The 21,379-nt window shown below is 40.7% G+C and overlaps 1 protein-coding gene across 4 annotated transcripts in view; it reads right to left on the bottom strand.

The window, feature by feature from the left end:
* Positions 1-21,379, bottom strand: part of HIP1 (huntingtin interacting protein 1) — a 75,266-nt gene that overhangs the window by 45,806 nt on the left and 8,081 nt on the right. The window contains exon 1 of one of the 4 annotated variants that reach the window (XM_081941191.1): positions 3,149-3,442. The exons of the other annotated variants lie outside the window; for them this stretch is intronic. Within the exon in view, the coding sequence (XP_081797317.1) occupies positions 3,149-3,166 (18 nt within the window). The 5' untranslated portion in view covers positions 3,167-3,442. Of the gene's footprint in view, positions 1-3,148; positions 3,443-21,379 lie in introns of those variants that run through there. 4 annotated transcript variants of the gene reach the window in all.

Raw genomic sequence — 21,379 nt, 5'->3', positions numbered from 1 at the left:
GATTGCTGATTTGCTTCCACATACTGTATAATTCGAGATGCTAGTTAACACCCTTAAAGCCTTAGAAGGCTTGGGGCCAGGTTATCTGAAGGACCGCCTCTTCCTAGTTAGATCTACCTGGCCCACACGAATGGGAGGATAGGGCATATTGCAAGTTCCACCTATTAATGAAGTACAACTGGTAGGACCAAGAAAAAGAGCCTTCTCTGTATTGACTCCCTTCTTTCAGACCACCATTCCCCAAGGGGGTAAGATTGCTCCTCTCCCTTGCTACTTTTCTGAAGAGCCCTGAAGACAAGATTCTGTCAGTGGGCTTCGGGGCCCTGAACTGACACAAAGCAGATCAAGTAGCTTGCTCCATTTTGTCTGTCACAGCTGCAGGGGAGAGCGGGCTGGGTTTTTTTGTTTCAGATTTTAAATTGTGGCTGGTATCAGAGGTGGGTTGCAAATCCTGGTGCTACTGGTTCGCTCGTGCTTGCGCGTGACGTTTCTACGCAAGCGCAGAAACTTCTGCATATGCACAGAAGCGTCCGGGTGGGTGGGCGGAGCCTCCCGCCACTGCCAGGACCAGTTCGCCTAATCCGGGCCAAATCAGGAGCAACCCACCTCTGGCTGGTATGCTGCCTGGAGTTACACATATTGGGTGGCCATAAATAAAATGCCTTGTCTAAATCCGATAACATTATAGCTACCCTGTTTCCCCGAAAATAAGACCTCTCCGAATAATAAGCGGCTTATTGCTTTTCAGCACATGTGCTAATATAAACCCTCCGCCAAAAATAAGCTCTCCCCAAAAATATTGCAACATGGCAGCAGCCATAAGGTGACCATGCTCGCCGCCTCCTGCATCTCAAAAATAATAAGACCTCCCCCAAAATAAGGCTAAGTGCTTATTTTGGGGGGGGGGAAAGAAAATAAGACCCTGTCTTATTTTCGGGGAAACACAGTATGATCATTTAAAGGATGATATTTCCAGTCACCCATTAAACTCTATAGGTCCCTCTGATTAAGGTTATGATGCTCTAAGGAAATTACATTGATAAGTCAACCATCTACTGTATTTTTGTTCCTTAGATTTTAAGGGATTGGTGCTAACTAGGAAATCCTGAACAGCTAAATGAGGTATTATCTCTACTTCAAATAATATCCAGCTATTAAATAAAAACAGACATCTTCCTCATTATGTCCATATACAGATTAAATCAAAACATAGGAACGGAAAAGTACCTTTCTGGCATCCCTCTGCCAAATATATTTTCTTCACAGCAAAAGATCTCACACATTGCAACATCCTATTAGTCAAGTGACTTTCTGTTGCTAAGGTAAGTTCCTGTGTTACGTTGTGATGTCACCTTATAGGATCCACCTGTTTTTTAATCAGAATTCCAAAATCCCAAAACTTGCAGCTTGCACCTAGATTTTATAAACCTAAAAAATTGTATTGAGTATGAGGACCAGCTGGAGTTTGTCTTTCCAATAACGATCATTGCTTTAAGAGAATCGTGTTGCTATTGCTACTACCGGTATTATACAGCTAATAAGAAGGAAGCATTACTGAACTACAGCAGAATATCCAGAAAGCAACAGATATTCAGTTCTGTCGTCTACATTTAATAAGTATTTTTGCCTTTTGAAAATATCAGAATGTGCAAGTAGAATATGAAGCACAATGCTTTTCCATTAGCTCCACTTCTTAATGCATCAGGTTTTTTTTACCCAAGGTAATCCATTGAAGCTACATGCCAGCAAATCACTTTCATTCGGCTTTAACCAAGATACTCTCTGCCTAGTCAACACCATGCTGTAGTATCCAGCCATCCTTAAAATATTAATTAGGAGTATAGTTTTAATTACCACAATAGTATGATGTCACTAACCACCAATCAGTAATCTTTACAATTCATGTATACTGTGATGGACAACATGAATGGCCCCCAATGCTATAAAACCTGCCTTCTTTTTGTTGTTTGAGCAGTTATGATTTCTCCGGTTTATGTGCTATGATTGCAAGAGAGGAAATTATTCCTGTGCCCCACCCCCACTCTTTCCCCCACAAACCCAAGAAGTCTCTGGGAGCCTTTGGAACAGCAGCTCCAACCCTTGCAGAAAGCTGCAGGAGGACTCTCCTCCCATTTCTCTTAGGAAGGGTAGGGATATCTCAATACCTCTATTTATATGTTGTGTCCCAAAATCAGCACTGGCGTGACTTCAGTTCTAGCTTGGGGACATAGAGAAGAAAATGCTCTCTTGGGGATATAGAGAAGAAAATACTCCCTCTGTTTTCCACAGCAGCCTTGTGTCTCAAAACGAAGACATCAGGCAATCTTCCACTGTAGAAACAAACTGCAAACTTCTTACAAACTTCATGCCTCTATCATCTATCATCTATCATCTATCAATCTATCAATCTATCTATCATCTATCTATCATCTATCTATCATCTATCTATCATCTATCTATCTACTATCTATCTATCTATCTATCTATCTATCTATCTATCTATCTATCTATCTATCTATCTATCTATCTATCTATCATCTATCGATAAATACTTTCCCCCTTCTAGTCAAAGTCCATGGGCAAAAAGAATGAGAAAGGATGATAGTAGATGTGCCAGGAATGATTATAAGTTATTCAACCAAGAGGATCCTTCTTTTATAAAGAGGGGAAAAAACAGACTGGCGTTTAGCGAGAGAAAAATGTTACAGGGAAGGAGTGGAATTAAAAACGGTGAGTGATCCCAACCCTGGCTCAAGCACCTCCCTCAAACTCTCTCCGGGAAATGGAAGGGAAGCGACAAGCTCCTTTCTCCAGTGCCAACGAACGGAAAGCAGAGCGCTCCAGCGGGTTTCCTGGATTTGGTCAAGGGCTCGAAGGAACCGCTGGGGAGGGTTGAGAAAACCCGCTCAGCGACCATATGAGGCTTTCTATGAAAAGGAGGCTCAGCTAGGAATCCCGCATCCCGCTTAGCTGACCTGCCTCCTTTTCAGAGCTTCTGCCTGTGCCCCACTTGGGAGAGCATCCCAAGATCACCCACCTGCACAGGCAGGGCCAGTTCAAACGCCATGGATCTTGAGCTCCCTGGCCACCGGTCCTCCGGGACCGCTACAGGATGCCCGTCTCTCCCGGGCCATGCCTTTAGCCTTACCATCTTGCCCACCTCCATGGTGGGAGGGTTGCTGTCGCCCGGGCCCCGCCGCCCCGCGCCTCCCCGGCCGGCGGGGCGGGTCTCTCTCGTAATCTTCCTACCGCAGCGCCGAGATAGGCATGTTCGGTCCCTCTGCCAAGAGCTTCCCTCCGGACCGGAGCTTCCAGACAGGCAGCGCGAAGGTGGCGGATGTGAGGGCGACCAGGAGGCGACCCTCCACGGCGGCTGGACTGCGACTGCCTCGCTAGGCGCAGCGCCGGAGCGAGCGAGGACGCGTCTGCCTGTGTGCTCGGAATGACAAAAGGCGCTGGCGCTCCCGCCCAGCCAGAGCCTCCCTCCTCCCTCCCCGCTCGAAGGACAGGGAGGGCTCCTCCGAGCAGATGCTCAGGCGGCACAAAGGCACCGTGCAGAAGAAGCCACCGCCGGGCGAGGCCCGTCACAAACCCGGCGGAAGGAGGGAGGAGGAGGATTTCTCCTCTCTTCTTCTTTTTTTGCTGCGCCCGCGGGGAGAGGCAGGATTTTCCTGCCTGGAGGGATCTCCAGAGCGGCTCCCGGTTTAACAACGCCGCCGCCTCAGCCACATTCAACCACTTTGCACACAAACGGATGGCCACTGGCTGGCGGGAAAGGAGAAGGGGACGGGTGGGTGGGTGGCTTTCGCCGCTGGCGGCCACTGAGCATAAGACTCCCTTAGAGACCCGGCGCGCGCGACTCTCCTGGGTTTCGGAGCGTCCGAAGGCTAAACCCCCCCCCCCTTTCCCTCCCCCGTCCCGTTCAATGCTCCGTTCCCAGCAAACAAGCTTCTTTCACAACCGCGTAAATTAGCCGAGCGGCCTCGGTTGCTGTCAGGAAAGGCGCTGAAATGTTTGACTTGTCAAGTAGTAATTCCCGCCTCTTTCCAACACGCCCCCTCGCGCCCATCAAATTCCACGGCCTCTGAAGCTGAAGGGAGGGAGCCTCGGGCAAAGCTGCACCAGGCCTTGGGTCTGGATGCTCTAATGATTGTTTTGGAACAGCGTCCTAACTCCCAATATAGAGCTGTCCTCGCTTCACCAGCGAAAGCTTTCACTTTTATGATGAAAACAGAAATGTGGATCGTGTAATTTGAATAAAACAAACTGCAACAGATAAACCCTAAGTGCCAACACCGATTTCGTCCTACACGGTTGCAATTTTTTTAAAAAAAGGCTCATTGGATTTTTACACATTGGAAACTGAGTTTGACTAAACACAGAAATGTATTAAAGATTCTTCAAAGTTACTGGATGAAAATTGAAAAAAAGATAGGCAGCCAGAATTTTGAAGCAGCACAGAGCAGAATTGGGGGGTGGGGGAGCACTTGCGATTAAGAAGCAGGACTCTTGTCTTCCCAGTAAGAAAACTCTCAGGGGCTAATTCCTCTTATCCCACTGAATTTTTCATAATGATTCAGATCTACAGTCCTGCTAATTACTAAACGCAAGGTTTTTTTGCACTGCAGTGACAGATTCAATGCCCTAAAGTTGTTCCCCTGCTCCCAGCTGTACAGATTTCCCACTTGATTGCAAAAACAGTCTTGCAAAAATTGCACATGGCTGCTTATTTCTACTTCCTCATTAAATGCTAAGTCATTCTCTCCACCCCCCACCCTCCCCCAAATATCTAGAAATGACAGGAAAGATTCAGGCTCTCACCCTGGCCAAAAAGAATATGATTTTTGTTATGTGTCAAGCAAATTCAGTACAATTCCATGTGTTTTAATATTGTTTATTAAAAAGTTTTGGGTGCTATTTTTAATACCTGAGCATTGCTACTGGAAGATTTGAGATTAATATTTTACCTCTAACAAAAACAAATTGGATCGAGGAACTAGTCCTCGTCCTCCCCCCCCCAAAAAAATTTGGTAAGCCTGCTTCCTCCGTTTATTCTCACAATCTAGTAAATAAGACTTTGCCAATGGGGCAAATTACACAATCTATTTTAAATCTTTCTTTAAAAACATATTTCCATTATTACCATCCTGCAGCTGTAAATAAAATAGAATTTCCACCTTGCAAATCAGAAATTACTTGAATTTAATGTTAATGTACAAAAGGATGTTTAAATCTTGAGTGACTTGTAATATGTACAATATGTCAATTCATACACACACACATACACACACGCACAAATGTAAGATTTTCTGTTTTTTGGTATCTTCTACAGAGCACATACCCGTTTGTTATAGATGCTTTTACAGTACACGGTTTTACTTATTCTGACTGCAAGCATCTTATTTTTTAATTAATCTTTAAAGCCTAAATTAACGCAATCCACAACATCAATACCTGAAAATTATTTCAAGCAGAAATAGTCAGCAAGTCACTAGAACAAGTTAATAAAAAGCTAAAGGGGGTGGAGGATGCCTTACAAAAAAGAAAAGCCTTTGAAAATGTAGACTGTTATGTATGCATATTGTATGAATCTCTAAGTCAAAACCAAAAATATGTGTATCACAGGGAAGACAGAAGTATATATTTTTGTCCTTGCTAGTCAGAAGAGAAAGTTGAAACACACTATGATTCCATAAGCTTAAAACAATGAAAAAGCTTCAACAGCTTTGAAGCCAGCTAGAAAAAGAATAATACAGAGTATATATATATATTCATAAAAGATTGCCAACCTCAACTTGATTCTTTAACTAAAGTATTAGGGTATTCAACAACGCCCCCCACCTCAAATTTTCTTTATTGAAAAAGCATAGCTGGATGCTACAATGTGCAGGAAACAGGAACAAATTGTCCAAATAACACTGAACAAGAGCAGAAAGCTTCCACAGTGCCCACGCCAAGCTAAGTTGAATGGGGGTTTGGGTGGATATGCAATTTCCTTCACAATTAAATCTCAATTGGCCAACAGCCAACTCCTCCAGAAATAGAAACGAAAAATCTCATCAGTACAGGCTGATTCAAAACATTATATAGGAGGCTTATTTTATGAAGAAACATCCCAATGTTTAATTAATTAATTGTACATCAAATTTATATAGCCTATCTCCCTAAAATGTTACTTTAGGCAGCATACAGTAAGATTATAAAACAGATAACACATAAAAAACTACTTATTAAAAATAATAAAAATCACAAAGGCTAAGATTGGACAGCAGATGTTAAAAGCATTGTGTTTGTGCAACACAAACTATCTAATTTTTTACAAACTATCAAAAGGGCTGGACAAATAAGTAAAACCTAGTTACCTTAGCTCTCCAATACAAAAAATAAATAAATCTTGAGTTACTGTATTTTCTGGTGGAACTTTGTGTTCATGGTTAAACAAATGTGTTAAGAGGCATATTTCACATCTCTAGGCATCATCACCACATCTGGGAGCAAGACAGCACCAGAGTTTTAGGAATCAAGCTTGTGAATAGGCTGTGTAATAGATTCTAAGCCACTGGCACAATTATTTGAATGAAAATTGATTGGCAGATAAGGAGGACTGATAGTTGCCTGTAAATGATATATAAGCTGCTTCAAACTGTTCGCAGCTTATAGCAAAATGCAAATGTTTATTTATAAACCCAGTTTTTAGGAACTTGGAAATTACTTCCTGTCATGAGTTTGGAAATGAAAGCAAGATGCAAGTTATTCTACCATAATTATAACACTGAGCCCTTTTCTCAATATGATTTGTGGAAAAATTGGAAAAAGCAGTACATTTTATCAAATCTATAAAACTTGTGTTTCAATTGTTCTTGAACTATGGAGAGAAGAAATCGGAAATTGATTTATCTGATAAAATATACAACTACATAATTCAGAATTCAGTCAACTCTGACTGACTCAATTCTTCTGCTTTCCCTCTCCATTTTTACTTTTTGCTGGCAAGGAACGACCTTCTGAAAAACTGACAATGATGAAGAATGATTCTTAAATGCCAGGTTACTTTTGAAATTATAAGCCATTAATGCATTGATCTCTTCTCTGAAATATTCACTATATCATACAGATTTAGTCTTGTCAGCAACTGACCTAATAAGAATGTGCAAACAGTCCCAAATCATTCTATTTATCGCTGTAGAGTTTCCTGAAAAAATTACAGGAAAACCTCTTCTCAAACAACAATACTTGCTTCTCACTATCTCTTAAGGGGAAATAAAAAAAGGAACAACTTTCAAATCTTCAAAACTTCCAATTCCAATATGTTACCCAGTGGTGAAATCTAATTTTTTTTCCTACCGGTTCTGTGGGTGTGGCTTGGTGGGCATGGTTTGGTGGGGTCATGTGACTAGGTGGGCGTGGTTGTGTAGTCATGTAACTAGGGGATCAAAAGACAGAAACTAACTTTAACAATGTCCTGCTGGAGCAGGGTTGGACTAGATGACCTCCAGGTCTCTTCCAGCCCTGGATTATCCCCTGAAGCTGCATCTAGTGCCAGGTTTGTAGTCCTTCCTTTCTCTCCTTTTTCCCTCCCTCCCTCTCCCTCTCACTCTCTCTCAGAACCCCCCATACCTGTTTTTGGCCTGGGAGCAAACATGAACCCCACCCACCCCCGCGTTTCCAGAGAACCTGTAGTAAAAAAAATGCTTAAAAAGTTAAAAAAAAAGTTCCGAAGATCAGCTCTGCGACGTGCGATTGTCGGAACTTTTTTTTTTACATTTTAATGTATATTTTACTACCGGTTCTGCGAACCACTAGCATTTTTTACTACCGGTTTGGGCGAACCGGCCCGAACTGGTAGCATTTCACCCCTGATGATACCCTTTGTCAGTTATGAGATATGGAAATAACAGTGAAGACTTTTTGTTCACCTTGAGGAGGTAAGGTTCTTAAGTAGCCAGGTTCTTTCCAATCTAAGGAATGATGAAGGATATGGAATGGCTGAAGCAAAGGAAGAGAGAACTGTTCTTTCTTTGCTGCCTTTCTCTTAAATGCTAAGAAAAAAAGCTGGAAAATCTATTTTGCCCATTGTTACATGAATCCTCTTTCTCTTATTACTGGATGGAACTGGCTGTGTAAAATTAGACACAGATAATTTCAGATCAAATGTAAGGGACATTTGGTCTACCCTTCTGCAATTTCATCCATGGCTGAATTTACCAAAAAAAAAGCAGCAGTTGCAGCTCAACTGCCCTGAAAAAAGGTACCACTTTTCTCTCTGTCCTCCTTGCGGATTTAAACAACTGTTGTTAATCTGTACAGAGTAGTACCTACCTGTAGCCGAAAGTCTTTGCAGTATTGTTCTTAAAATATACATTTCTTAGCATACCATACACCAAAGGGAACAACTAAAATAGCACATTCTTATCAAGGCTTTACAGCAACTGATTTAGGAGACTAGGATCAGTTTGGATTAATGGAACCCTATCTTAAGAGAAAACAGAAAAGTATTCAAACTCTGAGCAGAATATATCATACTCAGGCGCAAAATTGTTTATTCACATTGCTTGTGACTTATACAGGTCATATTGGCACAAGGGATAAACCAAGCTAATGGATTTGGCTACTGGGACTTAGACACTCTGTCAATGTGGGAACAGATGGGCAATTTCAAATGAAAAGCAGGCGTGGCATTTCTTTTTAGTTGAGACTTTCTTGCAGTCAAAATTGAGAAGGAAGAACCATCTCATATGAACGAAGAACTAAGAATATGCCAAGAAATTTGAGTGAAAGGTCTAATGAAACACACAGAACCACGATTATTTATTTTTCTGGCAGCTAAGAATAAAATTCTTGGAAAAACATCCTTCCTTGTAAGACCCAAAGACCAATGTCTGCATCCAAAGCATATTTAGAATGAAAAAGCAGTACAAAATCCAGAAAAAAATGCTTCAAATTCACAATTCTGATGGCTCATGTTATACAATAAAAATAGGGAAAACTACTAAACAATTCCTAAAAATGACTTTTTTTGCTTTAAAAAAAATATCCTCTCCACTGTCTATATTACAGTTAATATCTATTATACACGAGACAACAGAATGAAAAATAAAACAAACTATAATGTTTTCATTTTAAATGGGCAGTCTGATCCAGGAATATTTTTTCCTTGCAAATGCATAATGCATTTGGGTGACTTTCGTTAAAATCAGGTTTACAAAATATTCCCAATATATTTCATGAAGAACTAGAAAGGCAAATGTGAGAGATTACAGCTAGTCCTCAACTCATTATCAATCTATGTGCATGCACAAAAACACACAGAAGTAACAAAATGTTAAAAGCAGACCATCCTTTTCATTAAGTATCACTTTGCATTCCTCTCAACAAAACTCAAGTAGTGAGGCTGCTGATAACAGGAAAAAATGTCTTCTAATAGTTAGGAATGAAAATTTACTGAAAGCCCACTAGGTATACTGAAATACAGCTCATAAAGAAAACTTTGTTCTATCAGTGCCTGCAGTCCACTTGACAGCATGCAAATAGTGAATTACAATTTTACTCCCCCTCCTTTTAGCCTTGGATTTAGCAACTCTTTCCCTTTCACTAAGAGCCTCCTCTTAGTCCCATACTAACTATAAAAAGTTCCCCTGAATTTAAAATGATGTTCTTCCACAAAGAAAGCTTAGTTTGTCCAAATTTGCTTCTATTACTACATTCTGAATGAACCTAAGATTACCTTCCTGTTTTATTTATTTCCCAACATTTATTTATGGAAAAAATATCTTCCTTCTTTGACAACAAGTTTAAACAAGAAGGGTACTGTTACACTTACCAGCAAGGAAAACAAGAAATGGTCATCTTATAGGACTAATTAATACACTCTTGAGAAAATGATCCACATGAGGACTTTCCAAGTAGAATGCCAAATTCTAAAGAAGCAGCCACTTAAATACATGTTTAAAAGCAGGCTACACTATGCATCAAGAACATATAATCACAGAATGTTGCCAAAAGCTAGAACAACTGGTAGCAAAAGCATACCTGAAAATTTATTTTTGTCTGCAACTGAAAACGAATCATTATTCACAACTCTAAAATTAATATTAATAGATTGGATGGTAGTTTTCTGTTTGCTTTTCTATTTTTTAAAATATTTGTGATAGTTTTTCAGCTTGCAGAACAGGACAAGAGTTGTGGATGCTCCAACACTGAAGGTTTTCAAGAAGAGGCTGGAAAGCCACGTGGTCTGAAATGGTATACAGGGTTTCCTGCTTCAGCAGGAGATTGGACTGGAAGACCTCCAAGGTCCTTTCCAACTCTGTGATTCTGTTAAAATGCATATATAGTATATATTGTATTGATTATGTGCTCTTCCAATTCCTTATGTCAATAATATAGCCACTTTGATTTCTGTGTACCCAGCCTGGTAATGTCCATGCATGTAGGCATTTTAGTTGTTGGAAGATTGTGTTAGGGTTGAAGGAATTCTTGGATTGGCAAAAATCCTACTTCTTTTCAGGTTCCAAAACTCTGCAATCCAAGTATATTTTCCTTCTTAATAATCATTGTTTTAAAAAGCTATTGGCAAAGTATAATTGATAATATTTGATCGCTAATGGTATTGTACTCAAGTAGACTTCTTGCTATATTAGTCTTGATTCTGAAATCGATACTATTACTTCATTATTTTTGTACCTTGAATCTGATGTTCTGATTGAAAGTCCTTTTCTTTTCTTAAATTCTTTTCTTATTTAGTCTTTCACTGTTTGAGTTTTTCCATGTTTCCACTGTTTCCTTTAGATTTTCTTTTTCTGAATAGCAACATCAGCAACTAACCATGTCTAATCTACTCATGCTGTAGTCTACCCATGATATAACCATCATTATTACTCCAGAAGATCTTCAGTGTCATGGCCACCGCACTCTATGATGAGGAAACTGACAGCTGAGCAGCTTCAGGCAGGAGTCTGTGCACCCGCACCCCCCAGCCAGGAGACACAGCTGCCGCTGGCATCAAAAGATGAGGAGTCTGAGTTGCCACCCCCTCACAGTGCAAGGGCTCTCTGTGAGGACATGAGAGCAGAGCAAAGGTTCCTTGCAAGAAAGACCCCCACCCTTCCAAATGAGCAACACCAGGGTTGCTTCCAGATAAGAAGAGAAACAAGGTCAAGCTTGCTTAACATTGGCAACAATCCTCAGTTAACCTAGACTCCATGTGTCTTATGTCTTAACTTGAAATCTTATGACTGTGATTCTGTATATAGATCGGCTGATGACCCTGCTACGATATTTGGACTTTGCCTGACCACTCTGCTGTTTTGGATTTGGACTCTCTCTCAAGGCAAGCTTATTTATTTATTTATTTATTTTCAAAATTTATAGACCGCCCCCTCTCTCCGAAGGGACTCGGGGCGGTGTATAGGCATCTCATTAAAAATAGATACAAAAGATAAATACCCTTAAATACCCTTAAAAGCGAATTAAACCTAAATTCAGCTGTACAGAATAATAAAAGTTAAGATCAACTAAAAAGCGTACCCCTAAAAATTTAAAAAGACAGACTTGAGGGACTAAAATTGGCTTGTTGGACTTTGGGGGAATTTATTTCTTGTGCCTGCATGTTTGTTTGTTTGTATGTATCTTTCCTTTGCCACTTGTTTATTTGCTTGAAAACTCCCTAGTAAACTATGCAAAATCCTCTGCATGTTTGTGAATACATGGCCTGAGATGGGAGACTCAACTCTTACTCATGAGGACATTACGGACTTGACAGATCCATCATGCAGCACTAGCTCATCAATTACTTTATCCTGTCTACATATTAAGGCACATAATGTACTTCAAAATGAATATCAAAATTCTTATTTTTCAATACATTATGCATGTTTTTCAAATGTTAATGTAAATATCCTGCTGGTCTTCTAAGGGAACTAATGCCTGGTAAACTCTTAAATAAGAACATTAGAAAACTTAAGTTGTACAAGGTTTACTCCAGTATTTTCTCACACTGGTCACTAACTCTGGGGTGCTTGTAAATGAAAAAGAGATGTATCACTCTTCTGCAACTGTTCACTTGAACCTGAATTTTAGAAGCACGCTGTGCCCAACGTGGAGGTACTTTAGTTTTCAAGACTATATCTCTTAATAGATCTTTTCCCATTAATTAACCCTATTAAAGCTAGGAGTAAATTATTGCTTTGATAGGCTATCAATTTTACAGCTTAAACAGCTACCTGCAATCTTTCAGAGGTGGGTTCCTACTGGTTTAGCAGAGTAGGTAGTAACTTGGCTGGCCACGCCCCGGAATGGGTTATATTGGTGGCGCCGTAGGCGCAGCCACCTTGTTTTTTGCTTCTGCGCATGCACAGCATTTTTTTACCTACTGCGCACGCGCACGTAGCACACCTCAAGCGTTTTTCAAACGTTGTCAGGCTGTTTTTTGGTTGTTTTCAGGCTGTTTTTCAGGCCAAAAATGATCTGAAAACGGCCCAAAACAAAGCCAAAAAACAGGGAGGCACATGCCGGCTAGCTGGTCTTCAGGTTTCCAGTGCTCTGGCGTGTGCAAAGAGCAGCTGGCTGGCACGCATGCACATGCCGGAAACCTGAAAAACAGCTGGTTAACACGCACATGCGCACTGGCCAGCTGATCTTAGGGTTTCTGACACTTTGGCGCATGCTCATGCACATGCCTTCCGGTTTGGGCACTCAGTGCCGAAAAGGTTTGCTATGACTGGTATAGCCCATTGAGATTCCATAATTGGATTTTCCCAATCTAAGTCCATAATTTCAACCATTGCTAGTAAACTGATTCTCTTCCTAAGGCAATGCTTCAACAAAGGGCCCCTACTAATCTGTGTGCAGGTTGCATAACCAGGATGGTTTTTTGCCTATTCCAGTGGCTTGTTTCTCCTTCCTTTTCTTCCTCTAGAACAGTGTTTCTCAACCTTGTCAACTTGAACATATCTGGACTTCAACTCCCAGAATTCCCCAGCCAGCGAATGCTGGCTGGGGAATTCTGAGAGTTGAAGTCCAGACATCTTCAAGTTGACAAGGTTGAGAAACACTGCTCTAGAATGTCATTTCACTATTACAATTTTAAAAAGTTATCCTCTCTTGCCATATAAACAGCACTTATTTATATATGTATTGTTTATATCATAATACCATATATTATCTTTAAGGGGCCCTTATTATATAAAAACATTAATGAATACCATTAGTTTTTTTTAATGTTACACTTATTTATACAGAGTAGAGCAACAAAGATGATTAGGGGACTGGAGACTAAAACAACAACGGTTGCAGGAACTGGGTATGTTTAGCTTAAGAGAAAGAAGGACTAGGGGAGACATGATAGCAGTGTTCCAATATCTCAGAGGTTGCCACAAAGAAGAGGGAGTCTGTCACGATGTTAAAAAGTTTGCTAGGCCTGAACTGCCTAAACTGACATTCAAGAGTTAAACTAAGAAAGCTTTATTGCGCAGGTCATAAAACAAAATGTTATCTGAAGGTGATTTATTGCGCACGCGTTACACATTCCAAAATTCCTTCCTTCTTTGTTCGGCTGCCAGCTTGGCAGACGTAGCTTTCATTATCAAAATGTAACCATTAGTTATTTCTGTTTCATTTACTTTTTTATTTTATTATTAAAGTTTGTTTATTAATTAGAATACTTTTAAAGACTTTTATTTTTCTCAATATCTCAAAAGATATGCGGAAGGGAATCAGCCACGGTCCATTGATCTCAGATTTCCCCAGGGCATTTTTCCCCTGACAACTTGGTATGCAGAGTTTGGTTCGATGATACAAGCTGAGATGGCTACAATTTATGGCTGTATTTTCTCTTCGCGCTATCTTAAGATAACCGACTAAGGCTAATTAGCCATGTCAAAGAAGAGAAAGAAAAGAAAAAAACACGGACATGGAAAGCGCTCGAAAGAATCCATTCCCTCAGACACAGAGGAGCAAGATTCTTCAGGTGCTGAGCCAGATGTGGGGGAAGGAGCTACAGAAGGCAAGATCTACGGACTGAGGTCAGTAAACCTCCCTCATTATCAAGATACAATTAATGAACGGCAAAAGTCTAAACGGCAACTGCCGGCAGAGAAAAAATCCTCCCACGCAGAAAGCAAAGTTTATGAAATCTCCCCAGATGATGAGCAAGAAATGCAAAGCTATCTATATCGATTAAAGCTGTTTGAAAAATATACTAGGGAGGTGAGAGAGTGCTTTAACGAAATAAAGCGAAGTAGGGGGAGCTCCCCCACTCCCAAAATGTCTGAGGACGCCATCTTGTCTTCAAAACAACAGCCTAAGACACACCCCACAGAGTTCATTGGTCAATTAGAACAAAGAGACATGTACACGTCACCGAGGTCACGTGGTCCTTTTGAGTCAACTGAACTTCCGCATACGTATAGACGACTGCAGCCAAAAAGTGAAGCTGCACTGCCATCTGCTGGCGGAGAAAAATTATTACAGCAAAAGATGATGCAGCTTCGTGACAATTTTAAAGAATTGGCTATGAGTCCTTTAGAAGCCAAAACTTTGCCTCCAAAGGTTAAGTCTTCAACACCCCCTGGCGGCGTTGAATCCTCCCTAGATGGAAAAAGGCAAAGCGAAAGGCGAATTCGAGGAAGCCAATTTGATGTTGCCACGCAAAGGCCAATGATGCAACCCCAGCATCCCCTGGTTCAACAACCAGATTTGCAACCAGAGCAACAAATTGTTCCTCAGCAGGTATTCACAGTCACCCCCTTGACTGGTGAGTCCAAATTAAAGGAGTCAGGAGAGAATTATAAAGCCTGGGTCAGTGAAATTGCGCTCTTGCTTCGAAGAGAAGGCACACATTCCATGGTTTTTAATCCTCCCCCTCAGCCCTGGACGCCTGCAATGAGAGACCTCGAAAACAGAGCAATCACGACTTTACTCATGTCAATGGAAATTGAGATCCAAGGTATCTTTCCACCTGATGCAACTGCCCAAGAAATATGGGCTATTTTGGAAGATTGCTACAGGCCCGTTTCAATTGAATCTTCATGTTTGCTCATGTCTGAGTTCCATGGTTCGAAGTTGAAACCTGGTGAACGAATTGGTGGACATTTGACCAAACTGAAAAGAATGAGAAGTGAATTGAGACAAAATGGCCATGTAATCGATGATATCCAAATGATTAGCATCATCATTAACTCATTGAATTATGAATGGAAAGATGCTGTTGCAAAGATTAACTACGTGCCTATTGCTCAACGCACAGTTAACCACGTTTGCAGACTTTTAGTGGAAGACGAAGCTATCAGGTTAGCTACACCACATCTGCAACGACCTCCAGCGTCAAAGGCTCCAGCCAGACGTCCCTTCCAAGGAAGAGGCTACGCTCCAAGGATGCCAAAGTGCTACACCTGCAACCGTGTGGGACACGACACCCGGGATTGTCCCCAACGAGTTCCAGCTCCCGCCACGTACCAGCCCAGAGGAACAGATTCCAGAGGCAGAGGTAGAGGCGGAAGACAAGGCCGTCGTGGTCCAAGGCGTGATTCACAAGCTCCACTTGTGACACTGGCCATAACCAACGTTCCACAACCTGATCCAAAGTTCGACAGACGTCTTTTGTGGACTTTAGATAGTGGAGCAGCTGTGCACGTTACCCACAGAAGGGAACTTTTCACAGAGATGGGCGAACCAGAGCCCGAGTATCGAGAACTGTATTCCTTCACCAACCACACTTGCAAGGTCATGGGAAAAGGAACTGTTTACATTGAAGAGCTCGATACACACATCCCTGATGTTTATTACATACCTTCAGCAACCAGTAATTTGCTTAGTCAAAGTCACTTGTCTAGAGATTTAAAGTTCCAGGTTCACCATCTCGAAAAAGCAAGTTACTTAGTTAAAGATGGAGATATTGTTGCTGAAACCATGCTGATTGGTGGTGTTTATTACTTAAAGCCAAAGCCTAAAGGGCAAGCACAGGCAAGTATGCAAACTCCAAAAAGGCACAACGTAGACCCAGAGAGAGTTGTCCCAGAGAGAGAAAACGTTACTGTGCCAAAGGCTCCTAAAGCCAACAAACAGAGAAAACAAAAACAGATTGCTCAGAGCAAGCCTGAGGGTCCTCATGAAACTGTTAATGTTGAGAATTCACTAACTGGTAAACCTTTGCATTCCAGGTGTATTCACAAGTGGCACAGAAGATTGGGGCATGCCAGTTTCCGTGTTCTTAGAAAGATGCCGGAGTTCGCAAAAGGTTTGGATCTAAAGGGGTGTAAGGTGTTTTTGGATTGTGCGGTTTGCAAAAAGGCTAAATCCAAGGCGGCTCCAATTCCAAAACACGCTACACGCCGGTCAACACGCATTTTTGATTTGGTACACACTGACATAGTGGGTCCTTTCCCACCAACACTTGGTGGCAGAAAGTATTTTTTAACAATTGTAGGTAATCATTCTAGATATGGATTTGTATATCCTATGAGAGAGAAATCTGAGACCTTTCAGATCTTTAAAGACTTTGCAGTGTTTGTTTCTACACAATACCAAGTTCGCATCGCCAGAATCCAGAGTGACCGTGGTGCAGAATTCATGTCTCAGCGTTTCCAGGACTGGATGCGTAAGAATGGAATTCTTCATCAGACATCTGCTCCATATACACCGGCTCATAACAGAGTCGTAGAAAGAAGACAAGGGGTTCTACAAACCATGATGCGTTGTCTTCTAGAAGATGCCAATCTCAGTAACGCATACTGGGGTGAAGCAATCAAATATGCAAATTACATTGTCAACCGTACTTGGAGCAGTGTAATCAATCAAACTCCTTTCTACATGCTGTATGGCTACAAGCCTGATCTCAAGAACCTCCACATTTTTGGTTCATATGCTATGGTGAACACTCCCTTAAGTCAAAGAAGAAAGGGAGGTACAGTAGCAAAGAGACTAAGATTTATGGGTATTGATGATAATTCAAAATGGTTCAAATTCATTGATACTAAACATGTGATTGTCATTTCACAATCTGCTAATTTTGAGGAAGACATTGACTGGTCCAGGATTCATTCCAATGATCCTGAAGTTTATTTTCCTAGAGATGGTGTTCCAGATGCCACGCAGCCTGATGGCAATTCGCAGGCAGATATTCCTTCTACCAGTTCTTCACAAACTGATGTTCCGTCTTCGCAAGCCGCGGATGCTGATGCTAGCGACGAACGTGAGGACGAGGATGATGATGAAGAAGAAGAAGAAGACTGGTCTGTTGCTCCTAGACGCTCCAAGAGGGCCACAAAAGGAATCCCTCCACAACGTTATTCATGGCAACTGACAAAAACACCAGTACCTTTGATTTGCAACGTTACTCTTCCTCCTGAGACATTCACACAAATCAAACAGCTTCCTGATTCAGAACAAGACAAGTGGTATGATGCAATGCAGGATGAAATGGACAGTTTAAAGAAACTTAATGTATTCACACCTGCAAAACCTCCAGCAAACAAGAAAGTCATTGGCACTCGATGGGTCTACAGAATCAAGAAGAAACCAAATGGTGAGTCTTTATACAAAGCCAGACTGGTAGCTCAGGGTTTCGCTCAACGTTATCCTGAGGACTACACAAACACTTACTCACCAACAGTCAGAACTGAAAGTGTAAAAATTGCCTTAACCACTGCAACTATTCTTGGTTTAGAAGTTTTTCAATTTGATGTGGACACAGCGTATCTACATGCAGACCTAGATTAAGAGATCTATGTGAGAAGCCCTCCAGGATTCCGAAAGCAAGAAGGGGATACCTGGTTCCTGAACAAAAGTCTTTATGGTCTGAAACAGTCAGGTTTAATGTGGTATTTATGTCTTACTGACAAACTAAATTCAATGGGCTTTATTAAGTCCGAAACTGATGAATGCGTGTTCACAAAAAGATCTAACAATGCATATGAGATAATTCTTGTTTATGTTGATGATATTGTTTATATTGGTCCAAATAAGAAAATGAGTTTTTTGCTAAAAGTTTGCAGAGATACTTCACACTAAAATCTTTAGGACACATTAGCACTTATTTAGGTGTTCAAATTGAAAAGACACAGAAGGGGTTTAGTCTTTCACAAGAAGAGAAAATTGACCACATTCTACATCATTGCAACATGAAAGATGCTAGCACAACAAAGACACCCATGCAAACAGATTTTCACAACTTAACACATGAACCAAGTCCTGAGTTCGAGGATCAAACACTTTATCGTTCAGTCATTGGTTCACTATTATACATTAGTAGTTGGACCAGACCTGACATCGCACTTAGTGTTAATCTTTTATCACGACACGTAGGTAAGGCAACACAATTTCATTGGTCATGCATTAAGAAGTTGTTGAAATACCTAAAACACACTAAGCACATGAAGTTATTGCTAGAACCAACACACACTGATCAACCAAAGCTGATTTGTTTTGCTGATTCCGACTGGGCGAGCGACAAGAAGTCACGCAAAAGCACTTCTGGTTACATGATGTTCCTAAATGGTTGTCCTGTTTACTGGCAAGTGAGAAAACAGAGTTTTGTTTCATGTTCATCTACTGAAGCTGAATATGCTTGTGTTTCAGATGCTTGTAATTCTCTAACGTGGTTTGATGCTTTGATCACAGATATCTGGACACGTCCGATTCGACCAATCACCGTGATGGAAGATAATGTATCTGTGGTTTATATTTCTGAGTCACATTTTACAGGTTCTAGGTCCAGACACATTGACATTCGTTATCAAAACACAAAGCAATTAGTTAAGCAAGGTTTTGTTAAATTGCAATATGTTTCTACACATGATCAGATCGCAGACATGCTTAACAAAGCACTCGCCGCAAATCAACACGAGTATCTGCGAAAGAAGATGTGCCTTAATTGATGATTTGATGACGTCAGCCCAGACTAGCAAAAGAAGGGATGTCACAATGTTAAAAAGTTTGCTAGGCCTGAACTGCCTAAACTGACATTCAAGAGTTAAACTAAGAAAGCTTTATTGCGCAGGTCATAAAACAAAATGTTATCTGAAAGTGATTTATTGCGCACGCGTTACACATTCCAAAATTCCTTTCTTCTTTGTTCGGCTGCCAGCTTGGCAGACGTAGCTTTCATTATCAAAATGTAACCATTAGTTATTTCTGTTTCATTTACTTTTTTTATTTTATTATTAAAGTTTGTTTATTAATTAGAATACTTTTAAAGACTTTTATTTTTCTCAATATCTCAAAAGATATGCGGAAGGGAATCAGCCACGGTCCATTGATCTCAGATTTCCCCAGGGCATTTTTCCCCTGACAGAGTCAAACTATTCTCCAAAGCACCTGAGGGTAGAACAAGAAGCAATGGGTGGAAACTAATCAAGGAGAGAAGCAACTTAGAACTGAGGAGAAATTTCCTGACAGTTAGAACAATTAATCAGTGGAGCAGCTTGCCTCCAGAACTTGTGAATGCCCCAACACTGGAAGTCTTTAAGAAGATGTTGGGTAGCCATTTGCCTGAAACGGTATAGGGTTTCCTGCCTAGGCAGGGGGTTGGACTAGAAGACCTCCAAGGTCCCTTCCAACTCTACTATTGTATTGTATTGTATTATTTAGCATTAACTAATTCTTGCATTTTTTAAAAGAACATACCTCAGACATGTGTCCTAAAAATGATGCTTACAGGGGAGGAGGGGGGAGGCATTTCAAAATAATTAGAAAGCACTAATCTCATGAAGATTGTTTCTCTATACAGCAAGTAGAACATACATGAGCTACCAAAATTTGTTTTTAAAGAGTAATGAAAGGGTATATTCTCTTTACCATATCCCTATCTGAATTCTTCTCTTTCTTATTTTTTCATAAAGTCATACTCCTGCTAAAAATATTCCAGATGATTAATGTGCTTCTAAAACAAAAGTATTAGAAAAGACTACAACAAATAAGCATGAATTATATTTAATTTTCTTCAAAAGCATTAGGATTAACTTGTCAGGAAACAGATGCCAACAGCATGTGAATTCCACTGCTTAAATCAAACAAATAAAATAAAAACATTAAAAATGTTATTAAGGTCTAGCTGAATGTTTGAGAAAAAAACTTTAAGAAAAAAGTGATAGCAGAGATGCCTATAGTTCCCAAATATTGCTTTTGCTGCTCCGGATTGCCATTGGCTTTTAGCTTATGTTTTATGACAAGAAATGTTCCAAATGAAAGTCTCTTTAATGCTACTTATCAAAGTGCATTGTGCTAGTCACCATATTTTCTTCAATGGTCTTTCTCTAAAAGAAAAAATGACAGATGTCAAAGTGTTGTGGCCCAGGAGCGGCCAGCTGAGCTGTTGGTGGACTCTGACAGCTCAGACCATTATGGGACTGCTCTGGAGGATGAGGAAGACTCTGGAGGGTGTTTGGAGACAGAGCAGGAACTAGAGAGGCCTGTTGGCCACCAGGTGGCATCTGAGTCAGGGAGCAGTGAGGAGGAACAAAGGGAGGTTGTCCCTGATGTGCGTATGTGTAGAGCTGAGAGGAGAAAGGAACAGCTGTGGAGAAGACGTCATAGAAGGAAGTAGGGACAGCTGGCTAAGGTTGTGGCCCCTCCCAAAGAGTTCATAGGTGGAGCGACGGGAGGGGAATCTTTGCAGGAAACAACAGTCCAGTTTACTAGCCGTTGAGAAAGCATTCCGTAAGTTTAATCTTGGTTTCTTGAAGATAGCTTTCTAGGCTTCTAGCCAAGGGGTGGCTTTATCTATGTAATTAGTTGTGGCAGACAGCCAAGCGTGTGTCTGCATATTCATTGGAATCACAGGACAGAACACAAGCTAGGCTACTTGCACAATAAAGGATGTAATGAGGAGCAAATCTGTCTGTTCAGTTACCAACCCACAAAATCTTAGCGATTAGGAGGATCTGACCTTTAAACAATAAATCAGCAGCATTCACTTACTGTTTTTTATTTATAAAAATCAGAACCATTAATAATGAAAAAAGAATCAGGAAGGAAAAAATATATTTGGAGTCTACTAAACAACTCCAAATGGCTGAATACAGAACTTATAGGGGTTAAGTGTAAACACATATAATGATTATTTGGGGGGGAAAAGAGTAATGGAAGAAAAGAGAGGAGAAATCATATTATGAAAGAACCACTTTTCAATAATTGTCTGAAGCATTTGCTATGTCTTCTATTGGGACAATGTTTACCACCACACACTCAATTAATGAGTGTGACCAGGACCGAACATTTGCCTGCCTTGAAGAAAGCAGGTTTAGTTATGTACTATCACAAAAAAATTGGGATCATCTTAAATTTTGACATTTAGCATCAAATATAGAAGTATAAAACCAATTTCAGAATACTACAAACTCCAGCCAATGCAGCCTAGTTTCAATGCTTAACAAAGAAACATATG

The sequence above is a fragment of the Natrix helvetica genome (assembly GCF_964273705.1).
Source record: "Natrix helvetica genome assembly, chromosome: 2".
NCBI lineage: Eukaryota > Metazoa > Chordata > Lepidosauria > Squamata > Natricidae > Natrix > Natrix helvetica.
Note: the sequence above shows the minus strand (reverse complement) of the source record. Positions and strands in the feature narration are given on the sequence as shown.